At 38.5% G+C, this 14,649-nt stretch overlaps 1 protein-coding gene across 5 annotated transcripts in view; it reads right to left on the bottom strand.

The window, feature by feature from the left end:
• The window catches only part of arhgef4 (Rho guanine nucleotide exchange factor (GEF) 4), a 102,841-nt gene that overhangs the window by 44,594 nt on the left and 43,598 nt on the right, over positions 1 to 14,649 (bottom strand). For 3 of the 5 annotated variants that reach the window (XM_067362132.1, XM_067362133.1, XM_067362135.1), the window contains 4 exons: positions 5,764 to 12,360; positions 3,791 to 4,114; positions 3,210 to 3,339; positions 1,475 to 1,528 (listed from right to left, as the gene is read on the bottom strand). In XM_067362132.1, the coding sequence (XP_067218233.1) occupies positions 1,475 to 1,528; positions 3,210 to 3,339; positions 3,791 to 4,114; positions 5,764 to 12,360 (7,105 nt within the window). The remainder of the gene's footprint in view (positions 1 to 1,474; positions 1,529 to 3,209; positions 3,340 to 3,790; positions 4,115 to 5,763; positions 12,361 to 14,649) is intronic. The other 2 variants (XM_067362134.1, XM_067362136.1) reach the window with 2 other exon arrangements.

Raw genomic sequence — 14,649 nt, 5'->3', positions numbered from 1 at the left:
TAAATTTTGGTTTGACTGTATAATATATATTATATATATATATATATATTATATATACAGTACAGTCCAAAAGTTTGGAACCACTAAGATTTTTAATGGGGTCAGTAAGAATTTTTATTTGTATTTTTTTTTAAAAGAAATTAAAGAAATTAATACAAATACAAATAATAAATCAATCAAAAGTGGCAGTAAAGACATTTATGTCACAAAAGATTAGATTTCAGATAAACACTGTTCTTTTGAACTTTCTATTCATCAAATAATCCTGAAAAAAAAATTTGTACACAAATATTTTGTACAATTGTACACATTAAATGTTTCTTGAGCAGCAGATCAGCATATTATAATGATTTCTGAAGGATCATGTGACACTGAACACTGGAGTAACGATGCTGAAAATTCAGCTTTGCCATCACAGGAATAAATTACTTTGTGAAATATATTCAAATAGAAAACAGTTATTTTAAATTGTAATAATATTTCACAATATTACTGTTTTTACTGTATTTTTAATTAAATAAATGTAGCCTTGGTGAGCAGACGAAACTTCTTTTAAAAACATTAAAAATCTTAGTGGTTCCAAACTTTTGGACTGTACTGTATATATATATATATATATGTACTTTTATATGTGAGAAAGTGTGAATGAGAAAAATGTGTAAAAATATATAATAATAATAATAATAATAATAAATTTGTCATCAAAACCCCTGGTTTACATCACACAAACTTAAAAATTAAATTGGACTATTAGCCAACAAACTGTGAATAGTCATATTAGTATTGATAAAAATGCACAAGACAATATGTTAAAGTCCTCCGTAGTCAATAAATGAATCCCTACAACTCACCTTTGATCACCAAAATGACATAATTGATATGATTAGCTTTTTGCTTGACTATGTTATCAAACAGCTAATAATGTGTTGCTGATGTTACACAAACCATGTTCCCATTCGCCATCTCAGAGATAGACAGCTGCCTTATAAAAATCAGCATCCTTACAAACGATTTGAACAACTTGAAATATACATCATACACCCGCTATATTGCTAAATCTACCCGATTTTTCATATCAACAAGAATACACCGGGATAACCTGGCTTCTCTTGACACTGCTTCAGAGCGGTAATAGTTAATGATATGCTAAGCCCGCCAGCAAGTTGACGTGATTGGTTACAAGGTAGTTTGTGACATAAGAAACACCAGCGATTTCAAACCGCATTTTTGAAACTGTCTTTAGGTCACAGCAGATTTAAAGAGAAAATACCGTGCAATGGTGTTGCATTTGCACATGGTTTGTCTTAAAGTATATTAAAACTCCACATAGACATATAAACAACAAAAACTTGATTTTCACCACAGGGAAACTTTAAAACCAACAGTCATAAATGCAAACAGGTCAAACAAACAGGTTTGAATGTCCCTTTAATGATTACAGGCTCATATTGTGTTTCAGAAGGAGTAAACTCACCTAGAGGAGTGACCTGTCCATGTGCCTCTTGGGCTGGTGTGCTGAGATTCGATTCTGTGGAGAGCAGCATGTATCGGTGTTAGTTTCTCTCATGAAGTGCTCCTGAACTCAAAATACAAACTAAGACTCAAGTTCTATATTTGCATAACCGCAATAGGAATGCTGCATTGGCTTTTCATGCAGTGTACGGAAAGGTCGTAGAGTGGGCATGATGTCAGCAAGGGGCAAAATGAGGTTATTGTGTGTTTCTCCTCATAGGAATCCATACTGCATAAGGCAAGGCATTTACAGTGGCCTTGCAAAACACACAGAGCATGTCATGGCAATAAGAAATCAATAGTGGGAGGAATATTTTACATAAATAAAACAGAACAAGAGTAAAAAAGATCAAGAAGTCTCAGTTCAGACAGCGATTCAGAGAGAAACGCACACTTAAATGTATAGCTGGATCAAATTTAGTCAGAGTTTTATGTTGATCATAGAAACATAATGCTTGCAACAGCAAGCAAACAAAACAGCCAACTCAAGGTCAGCCAAAGTCTGTTTAATAGTAGCTTACAATCAAAGGCTACACTTCAACTCGATTTCCTAAATCAAAGTCTCCTTTTAAAAGTGTGCATACGTGAGTGTCTGTAAGGGTGGGGGTTATAAGCCATGCCAGGTCTACCTCTATGCTCAGAGAGCGAGAGAGAGTGAGTGAGAGAAGGCCTGACGCCAGTGAGTGGGTGAGAAATAATCAGCAGGATTGTTTGGCAGAAAGGGAGAGGATCAGCACTGGGGGCCTCTGAGCTCCACACTCCATGCATTACCACACAAAGATAGCCTCTGTGCTCCTGCTACGTGCACACACGACTGAATAAAGCTTCTTCTTAAGAAATTGCATGTTGTAGGTGGAATTCATAGATGTACTGTTTGTTTGTGGCTGCAGCTGTGCAAAAAAAACGTCTCAGGTTTATGTCCAGGTATCTCAATCCAGCTGGGAAATGTTTGATGATGAAAGACAATAAATTTACATCAAAGACATCTGTGAGTCTCTGGGCTCCGATTGTCACAAACAGAACTATAAATAACTCACAGAGGGTTATCAAAGGTTGCAGAATGAAGGAAACCATTGCCCCCTGGAGGGCACTAAAGTACACTCAGACTTAAAGGGTTAGTTCAGCCAAAAATGACATTTCTGTCATTAAGTACTAACCCTCATGTCGTTCCTAACCTATAAGACCTTCATTCATCTTCAAAACAAATTAACATATTTTTGATGAAATCCGAGAGGTTTTTTTTATCCACCATAGAAAGCAACGAAATTACCACATTCATGGTCCAGAGAAGTAGTGAATACATCGTTAAATAGTCAACTTGACTACAGTGGTTCAACCTTAATTTTATGAAGCGACGAGAATACTTTTAGGTTGAACCACTATAGTCACACTGACTATTTTAACGATGTCTTCACTACTTCTCTGGACCTTGAATGTGCTAATTTCATTGCTTTCTATGGGAGATTAAAAAGAAAAACTCTCGGATTTAATCAAAAATATCTTAATTTGTGTTCCAAAGACGAACAAAGGTCTTGTGGGTTTGGAATGACATAAGGCAGAGTAATTAATGACAAAAATATTACATTTTTGGGTGAACTAACCCTTTAAAGGAAAGATTTAAGAAGTCAATATACTTTGTCTCATAATAAAAGGTTGTGGTGCAATGTACAGAAGGTTTAAATGTCAATAATTCCTACCTGAAACCAACGAACGATTAGGCCAGCCCAAAAAGTCCAGTCCAACGGGTGTGCTCTGGGAGAAGAAGTGGTCTTTGAGAGGAACAGAGGGGAATTGCTCCGGAGAAGTGAGAGAAAGTCTAGCGCGCAACTATGGGTGAGATAGAAACATACCCATTATTAAAAAAACAACAAAAAAAAAACACTTATTATTAATTAATAAATAAATACAATATATATAAATAAATACAATATATATATATATATATATATATATATAATTACATTAAAAGTACTGAGAAAAACAATGTAACAATAATAATAGCACATGCCCATGAAAAAAAAAAAAGTCCTGCTTTGTCTTTGTCTTTTTTTTTTTTTGACTCAAATTAGTCTGAGCTCATTTGAGATTTCTGACAAACATCGATTTTTGTATATTCAGACAAAACACAAGAAACGGAAGAGAAGTCGGAAATCCTACAGAAACTACAAGGGAATGATTCCAGGAGTACAATACAAGAAGAAAGCAGAACAGGAGAAGAAAAGATGCAGCGGGAGATGCTAATGGCCAGGTGGTTCTCCAATTTTGACGATTTCCTTACTTTCTCGTGCTTCTCAGATGTTGGTGTGCTAAGCTGGCGCAAACTTTGCTGCATGCTAAGCTTCTTTTTACAGATGTTCTCCACGTCAGTCAACGTTTCATAGGAGCATGAGCGTAGATGTGCTTCAGTCGAATTGTTCTTCCTTTCCAGGTCAATCGCCACCTCTCTGATTCCCTGAAGAGACATGGTCCAACTGTAAAGGTCTGAGATGGGTCTTGGTGCAGCTGGACCCTGCTCTCTGGACTTCACCCGAAGCACACATGAATTTCCTTGTTGTCTTCTCTCTGGTGACTGGATGGCTGGCTCAGTACTGCGCTGTACATGCTTTGAGTGCAAATTTAGGTGGTTATTGTACATGTCTTTTGATGGATGTCCACTGAGAGATGAAGTTTGTCAAAAGTTGGTTTTTGGTAATGTTAAGAAATTAAAAGTATACATTAGCATGATATTTAAACTATAAAATTGTTACTATTCTTAACAAGTATTTTATACTTTTCGAGTTAAGACATTAAACTGTAAAGAATGTATCTCTAATACTTGTGTATTTTGTCTGCAATGGCAGATTCGTTAACAACTGTTCAAAAGTTTGGGATCAAGATTTTTTTGTAAAGAAATTAGTACTTAGAGGCAAGGATACACAAAAAATGATCAAAATGATAGACTGTAAAAAGTAATACGCTATATCTACTCCATAAAATGTTGTCAGTAGATTACAAGCAATATTATTAATTAAATTCAACAAATAGAATTGAGTTAGAATTAATCAAATTAATTCCTTAAATATCAACCATTTAAAACAAGTAAAGTTTAAGTAAAATTTAAACAAAAATATCTGAATAACAGAGAGACGTCAAAGATGAATTAAGAATCACTGAAGGAAAGAGAAACACATGAACTAACAGAGGTTTAGATGTTGATGTTGATTTTATTGAAAATATCTGGTCACCATTACGATGATCAGCATTTCATTTAGTTGTTCAGTTTGACTCTTTGCTTTGTGGTTTTTGTAATGGTGTTTGCTAATTTTACACATTTTAAATTGTTGACTTTTAAGGAATTAATCTGATTAATTCTAACTCAATTCTTATATGATTAATTTAATTAATAATATTGCTTTTAATCTGTTGCCACAATTTTATTGAGTAGATAGAGCGTATTACTTTTTACAGTGAAGACATACAATGTTAAAAGAGATTTCTATATAAATGCTGTTCTTCTCCAAATAATCCTGATAAAATGGATCACAGCTTCCACAAAAACATTAAGCAGCATAACACATGTTTCTTGAGCATCAAATCAGCGTAATAGAATATTTTCTGAAGGATCATATGACACTGAAGACTGGAGTAATGATGCTGAAAATTCATACTGGCCATCACAGGAGTAAATAACATTTTACAATATATTCAAATAGAAAACAGGTATTTTAAATTGTATTAATATTTCACAATATTACTACTTTCAAAACCATTCAAAAATCGTACCCCAAACTTGGAAATGGTTGTGCAAGTGGAAAAAAATCTGACAATACATTACACATAGTTATACTAGATTTAGAATTGTTGCAGTGTAGGCCACACTTATTGAAAGGGTGCACTACATTATTGTGCCATAGACACAACATATGGGCAATGTAATCATCCTTGATTCCTTGTGGGCCACTAGATGGCAGTGTCTTTGAGAAGTGTACAAATTTCACTGAAAGCTCTTTAGTATTGTGACAAACATAACAACCCTTGTAATTTCCTGACTGGCCAGCTCACTAACAGAAAGCAGAAATGTATGTTGAAAAATGCACCATAACAATCCACTTTTGCTTTCATGTATGAAGCGTTTTGGGAAAACTTGAGTAGAATTACTATATACAAATAGCAAAATATAGAAAGAAAATCATATAGCACTCCTGCCTAAAATGTTCAAAGGACATATAAGTTGTTCCAACATCATAAACTTCATAATTTACTTTGACTTACCTCTGGTTTGTTTATCAGGGATGCTGAATTCAGGCTATTCTGAGAATGACTGTCTGAACTGCTGTCCTCTAGTAAGTATTCAGAATCAAAAGACTGGGCTGTAGTGAGTTGTGCTGTCCTTGGTTTCAGAGACGTCGGCCTCTGAGGTGGATCAGAGAGAACGTCAGTGCTCATTCCCTGACCAAGAGAGCAGAGAGAGGATGCAACGGATCTCGAGGGGTAACGGAAGCTCCTCCGGTGTGTCCAGCCCAGACCAGGACTAAGAGGTTTGGGGCTCATGGGCCGTGTGGGAGTATCAGTGGTCTCAAAACAGCTGAGAGACCTGGTCCAGGTAGGTGACATCTGGGTTGCGAGTGCAAGAACAGTAGGGTGTACAGGTGACTGTGACCTATCCTCTACATTGGACTCAAAGCCATCTACTGAGGCCTGGTCAGAATCTGAGGAAGCGGCATAAGGCAGCTCACCCCCTTCCAAACATTTACTGTCTTCAGACTGTTCCTGAGATGCAGATTTCAAACTCTGTGGGTCAAAATGGCATGTGTTCCTAAAACTCTTTTGGGAAGCCGGTGAGCTGTTAAGTCTGGACCTGCTTTGAGGAGAACAGAAGGCACAATCAATATGGCTCTGATGTGTGGACTTGTCACAGACCGTCCCAGGAACCGATAGAGTTCTTTTGTAAAGTTCTGTTTCCTTATAATGTTTCATCTTCCTCCAGGACTGCTTGGTTTTCACCTCCTCATTCTCTGACTGCAAGGTCTGCTCCTGGTTGTCCCTCTCTGGATATCTGGACTCAAACAGGCTAGACAGAGACTTGTGAGCCATTGCGAGCTTCATTCGTAAGTTTAAGTTATCGGTACTCTTGCTTCTTTTTTGTTGCAATCCCTCTGTTGTTGGGGACGCTCTAAAATTCTGTGCATCTCCATCTTTGTGCTGCTGCGGCTGATACACATTTTGGGATTTCATTAAAGCGAAAGCCTTTTCAAAAATGTCATCATTGGAGTGGTCAGCAAACTTTGTAATGTCCATGAGATGATCTGTACTTTGAGAAATACTGGTCTTGTACAGCGAAGGGTGGCATTTGTTACGTGTGGGTGACCTACTGTACTTCACCTCGTCCCGTTCATCTCCATCCACAATAAAGTCCTTAACTTCCGGATCAACCTTGTTATTGCCTTTGTGTTCTCGTTTGGTCTTGCGGAATGAGGGTATTCGAGAAAAAACAGAAAACATAGAGCCCTTCCCTGATTGGGTTCTCTTATTTCTAGCAGAACCACGAAGGTTAGATAGTGATTGAGTGCTGTCCTCCGTCTCCTCACTGTTAGTACTAGAGTCAAGGTCTTGTGACACAAAACTGGAAACACTATGGCCATCACTGCTATCGAACTCATTCGATAAAGAGCTCATTGTTTCTCCAGCATCTGGTTCATTCTTGACAAAGGCTACATTGGCTTTTGTACACATGGCAGAAATGTTGTCATGTGGGTGTTTTGTAGCATCATCACAAGAGCTCCATTTCTCATTGAATAAACCTTCTGATAATGGACTTCCTCTCTGTTGCTCCTCCAGTCCATTCTCCATCACAAATGAGCTCTCCAGTGAACGGTCTGACTCCAAAATAGCTTCTAAATTAGTGATGGGTAAAATTCGACAACATGTAACAAATGCACCCTTGATCTCTGAGTTGTGCAGTTGCAAAGATTGCTTACAAAGAAGATCAGAAGTTTCACATAAGGAATCATTGATTTTAGGAGAGATTGTTGTGAATGTTTCAAGTCTTCTCTCCCTGTTTTCTAATGCATAAGTATCATCGACCTTGAGAGAGCCACTCAGTGGTAATATGCTTTCCTCTTGAGAGAGCTCTGGGTGTTTGTGTGCAAGCAAATGGACAATATGGGGAAATTCACAATTTATAGAGTCTGAATTAATCTCTCCATGTATGCTGTAATGGTCATCTGTGTTTTCAGGACTCAAGGTTTGCAACACTGCAGTACTGCTCTGGCAGATGCCGTCTGTGTCCTTGAACTCAAATCCTCCCGCAGTATGCTCTCCCTCCACTGAAGATGAGTGAAGCTGGCACTTCTTCCCATTATGGCAATCACAGAGCTGCTTTTGAGTAACCTCTTTGTGGCTGCTACATGCATCCATGTCTGAAGGTTTCTGAACATTATCTTTGCGATCCATTGCAATCTTCATGTCAGGTGCTTTGAAGGAGGTAGCCTGACCAGCAGGGGCACTAAAAGATTCACTATCTTTGCTTTCACCCCCCTTTGAGACTAAACATCCAGCATTGTTAGTAAACCTACTGTATTTTTGCAAAGCACTAGGCAAAGACATTTGTACACCTGAGGCGCAATGTTCTAAAGTAATGGCTTTAATGTTATTATTTGTGTCTGAGCTGTATTCATGGTTTCTGCTGTTCAGCTGGGAATAATCAAAAGGAGACTGTGCATTTGTGAAAGGATCAGAACATGCACTAGACAAAATATCAACATCCGACTCAGTTGTCTTAACAGACTCGTTTTGCCTTGTTTGCTTGTCAGACAAGGTGTTAGGTTGGTGAAATTGTTTGGAGGTCTCTTTATATTCTATAACACAATGTGCTAATTGTTTACAGTTCATTTGAAGGTCATCACTGAGATCAAAGCAAACATCTGTAGGGCTGGCTGAAGATTTGTCATAGGAAATCTCAAAAAGACTAGCCAAAGATTCGACAGGACTATCTACCTGACAACCATCGGCTTTAGCTGTCTTCACGTCAGGACACGCAACACTCAATGACTTGGGCCTAGTATATTCTACGCATCCCAAATGGTCAGAGTAAATTACTGACTGTTCTATCGAGGGAACTACTGTACATTCTTTCCGGAACCCTTTAATAGTGTGATGCATGTTGCTAGCCTTCTGTGTTCCTTCTAAAACGTCACCATCTTTATTATCAAAACTTTTAGAGTTAACACAAACTTGTGATTCAGGGAATTCACCCAGTTTGTTAAAATTAATTCTACTATTAGGGCACTGATGGGTTTTGTAAACATCTGCCTCAGGCTTAAGTTCCTCCAAATATGTTTGCCCACTGTCCTGCAAACAAAAACTGTCCATGTGATATCTACTAAGTGAGTAATCCTCTTTTTCACTGTGCATTTGTAATACTGGCCAATTTTGGTGACCATAATGAGTTCTGCCCTGCATATCTGACTGTTCTGATGTCCGGTCATTGATCAGACGCTGATGCAGTGAATCTGACACTCCAGCAGAAGTTGCATTAGGCACATTTGAGAAAGCTCTCTCGGCTGCAAAACACTCATATACAGAAACAACAGGTGTGTCACTGAAGTACTGCTTTTTGAAATTTAGACCGTCATTCTTTTCAAAGTTCAAATCAAGTTCTTTGTCAGTGTCCTTTGATGAATGCTTTCCAGTTGTTTTCAAGGACTGATTGACTTCATAATCCGTGCAAATGTCCATGCAGTCCTGTTTTAATTGTCCCTTTTCATAAGCCACTGTGTCTGAAATAAAACCAGAGTCCGACTCAGTCACAGTCCACTTGGTGTTCATGGAATTTGCCTCAATGAAATCAACCTGTGATAGTCTGTCTTCCACTGAAGACTGTGATTGGCTGTGTTCCAGTGGAGTATTTGATTGGCTATGCACTAAGGAGTTCTGTGATTGTACGGAATCCTGTGGTTGGCTGCATTCTACCGAATTCTGTGATTGCCTGTGTTCTGATGAAGTGTGTGACTGACTGTGATCTACTGAATCCTGTGGTTGGCTGTGTTCTACATAGTCCTGTGATTGCTTGTGTTTTGATGAAGTGTGTGACTGATTGTATTCTACTGAATTCTGTGATTGCCTGTATTTTGATAAAGTAATTGACTGACTGTGTTCTACTGAATTATTTGATTGGCTGTGTTCTGATGAAGTGTGTGACTGACTGTGTTCCACTGAGTCCTGTGATTGGCTGTGTTCTATTGAATCCTGTGACTGGAAGCTTTGTAATAAGTCCTGTGATTTGCTGTGTTCTAACAATTCCTGTGATTGTTTGCATTCTAGAGAATCCAGTGATTGGCTATGTTCTGCTGAATTCTGTGATTGGCTGCATTCTATGGAATCCTGTGAATGGGTGTGTTCTACTAAGATCTGTGACTGACTATGATCTACTGGGTCCTGTGATTGGCTGTGTTGTACTGAATTCTGTGGTAGATTGCATTTCATGGAAGTCTGTGATTGGCTGTGTTCTACTGAGGCATGTGATTGGCTGTGTTCTACTGTGGCCTTGGATTGGCTGTGTTTGACAAAAACTTGTGATGGCATGTCTTCTACTGAAGCCTGTGATTGGCTGTGTTCTACTGAGGCATGTGATTGGCTGTGTTCTACTGGGGCCTGTGATTGGCTGTGTTCCACTGGGGCCTTGGATTGGCTGTGTTTGACAAAATCTTGTGATGGCATGTCTTCTACTGAGGCCTGTGATTGGCTGTGTTCTAATGATTTCTGTGGTAGGTTGCATTTTTTGGAAGACTGTGATTGGCTGTGTTCTACTGAGACCTGGGATTGGCTGCATTCTACTGAATCTTGTGATGGACTGCATTCTAGAGAATTCTGTGAATGACTGTGTTCTATTGAGTCCAGTGAATGCCTGTGTTCTACTGAATTCAGTGATTGGTTGCATTCCACAGAATCCTGTGATTGGCTGTGTTCTATTGATTGCTGTGATTGGTTGCATTTTATGGAAGGCTGTGATTGGCTGTGTTCTACTGAGACCTGTGATTGGCTGCATTCTACAGAATCCTGGGATGGACTGTATTCTAGAGAATTCTGTGAATTACTGTGTTCTGCTGAATTCTGTGATTGGTTGCATTCCACAGAATCCTGTGATTGGCTGTGTTCTACTAATTTTTGTGATAGGTTGCATTTTAGGGAAGTCTGTGATTGGCCGTGTTCTACTGAGATCTGGGATTGGCTGCATTCTACAGAATCCTGTGATGGACTGCAATCTAGAGAATCCTGTGAATGACTTTGTTCTATTGAGTCCAGTGATTCCCTGTGTTCTACTGAATTCTGTGATTGGCTGTGTTCTACTGAGACCTGTGATTGGCTGCATTCTACAGAATCCTGCGAATGACTGTGTTCTATTGAGTCCAGTGATTGCCTGTGCTCTACTGAATTCTGTGATTGGTTGCATTCCACAGAATCTTGTGATTGGCTGTGTTCTACTGAGACCTGTGATTGGCTGCATTCTACAGAATCCTGTGAATGACTGTGTTCTATTGAGTCCAGTGATTGCCTGTGTTCTACTGAATTGTGTGTTTGGTTGCATTCCACAGAATCCTGTGATTGGCTGTGTTCTACTAATTTTTGTGACAGGTTGCATTTTGTGGAAGTCTGTGTTTGGCTGTGTTCTACTGAGACCTGGGATTGGCTGCATTCTACAGAATCCTGTGATGGACTTTGTTCTATTGAGTCCAGTGATTCCCTGTGTTTTACTGAATTCTGTGATTTGTTGCATTCCATAGAATCCAGTGATTGACAGTGTTCTACTGAATTCTGTGATTGGCTGTATTTTATAGAAGCTTGTGATTGGATGTTTTCTGTTGAGTCCTGTGATTTGCTGTGTTCTACTGAATTATGTGATTGGATGTGTTCTGCTGACTCCTCAACTTTCTGTTCAATAAGCTTCTCAACTGATACAGGCTCATATATAGAAAGATGCGGTGAGACAGATAAACTGATCTTATTGTCATCAACTTTCAGCTCATCATGTTGAGTGTTTGATTTATTATGTTCAGCGTCTGCACTTTTTACAATGGATGCAATTATCTGTATTTCAGTGTTACTAGTGTCAATTTCATTTTGCTTCAACTCTTTCTCGCTTGTGAACTGTATGTGTGGCTCATTGTCTCCTAATTGAGTGTCTATGATATTTTTATTGATTTGTTCCAATTTTGATTTTCCATCAAAGGTGTCACCAAACTGAGACTTGGCTCTTTTACTGTTTTTTAGGGTGAACAATGAGTCTTTACTTCTTGGCTCAGTGAGTGTTTGTGATCCTAAAGTGTCCTCTAATTCCAGTAGGGGTGTAGGATAGGATAGGCCATTCCTTGAAGAATCATCAAGTCCAGGTCCTGCTGGAAAAATGCTGATAACCTCCCCACATTCCGGACCATCCTTAGCATCAGACATCCCAGTGCCATCAACTTCCATGTGCATCATCTCCGTATTTCTAGTATGTGTTTGCAATTGCTCTCTATCCACTGTCCTACTGAGACTGTCAAAGACAGCAGGATGCCTTTTTGCTAAAGAGGGATTTTTCTCGCTAACTGAAGGTGAGGGTTTGACAAATGCAGAGTGTGAGTCCAGATGACCCACAGAGCAAGAGCCAGTCTCATAGCTGAGTGACGTCCTGCAGCAGTCTTTAGTTTCATGATTAGGGTCAGAGAAAGTGTCACTGTGCCATGAGTGAGTGTCAAAATATTCCTCTTTTGCTTCAGGAACTGGCTCACACCATTCCTGATGGTCATGTTGCTCTCCACGGTCATCCTGCTGAGACTCCCCATCTTCCAGACAGCCTGCTTCACTCCCAGAGTCTTCTAAAGCTGGGGCCTAGGAGGAAAAAGAGAATATGTGCATTAATTTGCTATTCTTAACAAAGGGGACTTTGTCTCACTTAATTGAAGTAAACAGTTTATAAGTTACATCAGCAAGGCAATTCAAAATAAGATTTAAACAATTTGTTGAGTCATTTTTTTTTACAGATCTGCAATCAATTTAATTTTAAAGAGGAGCATATGTTTGTAAAGTTAACCACAGGTATGATACTCAATCAATTACATATTAAATTCTTTCCCCTCACACCTGGAACTAATGTGTCACTCAACCATGCCCTGCTTCATGTAGCTAAATCAAAGCCCTTTAGAGAGCATCTGCTTATATGAAGCATCTGATCCATTAGCTCATTTGTTCAAGGAATCATTTCCTATAAATAAAATTGTGCATGATGATGAACAGACGCAGATATATCATCACACAAGAGCATAACAGATTGTATGAGTCATTAACATCATATTAGCACAAACAACAGCAAACAAAAATGTGACAACTGGCTAAAAAAAAAAGCAGCTAATCAAAAGTAGATGACAGTAAAACAACAGACTGCATATACTATAATTCAAACCATATATCAGCCAATGCAGAAAGATTCATTTGTAACCAGATGGCGTAGTTACAAATATTTATCACTAGGGGCTAACTGGACCATTCTTACCAGGAAAAAAACTGACCCCTTGAGCTCTACTCATAGTCAGTAGGTTGTGGAAAGGGGCGGGGCCTTCCACCAGGGCAGACGTTTGTGCCGTTATCCAGCTTAGAGCAACCATACAAACAATCCCCTAAGAGGACCACCGGCCAACCAGCTGTTTGCAGCACACAACAATCCCTTCTTATCGGCCTCATAACCCACTCATTTGTCTTTCATTAACCATGACTCCAATCTAGTGAGCTCAAAAGATTGCAGAAGAAGACACCAGGCTGTTTTAGGCCAGCTAATGGTTCTGATGTTGTAAATAACCTACAAACATCAGGTTCTGAGAGGGAGGGAGAAGAGATGAAAGGCCCTATCATACGCTGCTTGTACTTAAGAATCGAGAGGTCATCAGGTAAAGCACACCTCCAGCTAATCCAAACAGGTCAAGCTACTCCAAACCCTTCATGTTAAATGAGGGAGGACACTAAGAAGAATGGCTTTAAGAACAGCAGGTATCAAAGAGGAGAGTGCCAAATACCTCTGCACAGCCTTTTTCAAGGTGAACAAATCTTGAATACTATTTTTGGAAATACTCAAAAGTACAGGAATATATAAAAACCCATGCACTGTTTAACTTATACATATGCAAATAATGAAAATGAAAATACAATGAAAATAATGAAAAAGAAAATAAATAATGAAAATATATTTATGCAAATAAATGTAAATGTTTCTTTTTTCTTTCCTTCCTTCATGCATGATTTTTTTCATAACCTGTTGTAGGGTTGTAAACATAACTCCCTGACGTTCAATATCCTATTAACTAAACATATGTGTCATATGAGTACATTTGAAACATGACACTTGTTTCCTAGCAAAAAAAAAAAAAAAAAAAGACAGAGCACATAGTGGTACAGCATAATTCAGGAGTAAAAACCTGTCCCTATTGGCAGGTGGAATGACCTCAGCCAACAACACAATGTCACCTGACCCATTCAGTAACCAGACCTTGTTTTGTTTTGCTAAATTGATTACAGTTGAGTTCCCTAAATGGCTTAACATCTTAACACCATGGGCTGGGCAGGAGAATCGGGGGGATTGGTTTTGCGTTCAAGTGTGAATATACAGTATATACAGTGTGTGTATGATGTAAAAATAGAAAGACAGAGCCAGAAAAAGCACATGTGATCCTGCACACAGGACTGCTACTGACCCTTAAAGCCACTTGACCAACAACATAGAAATATTCATAGTCCGTCAGCTTGGTTCATATTTTAGTTTTACTTTTTCCTAAAGATGTTTGTTGCACTTTTATTATTATTATATTATTTTATAGTATTATATACAGTGATAAAGGCTCTGTCAATTGGCACTGCATTGTAAATATACATTATCCTTATGAAAATACTTGAGATGGCTTGAAGAACATAGAAAAAACATAATATTGTCCCAATGGTGTATTAATTCTCTTCATGTTTAATCAGTCAAAATGTCTCCATCTGCATTTTATTCAGCTACAGCGATTGCTGGATGTCTTTGTCCATAATAGGAATTTCCTGGAACTCATTAGCGCTCCATAATGCTCACATCATCCTATTTTGCGTAAAAGTAGAAAAAAAAAATACCTCTCAGATTTCATCAAAAATATT

This window comes from Chanodichthys erythropterus, chromosome 16 (genome assembly GCF_024489055.1).
Source record: "Chanodichthys erythropterus isolate Z2021 chromosome 16, ASM2448905v1, whole genome shotgun sequence".
NCBI lineage: Eukaryota > Metazoa > Chordata > Actinopteri > Cypriniformes > Xenocyprididae > Chanodichthys > Chanodichthys erythropterus.
This window is presented reverse-complemented; position numbering and strand designations above follow the sequence as displayed.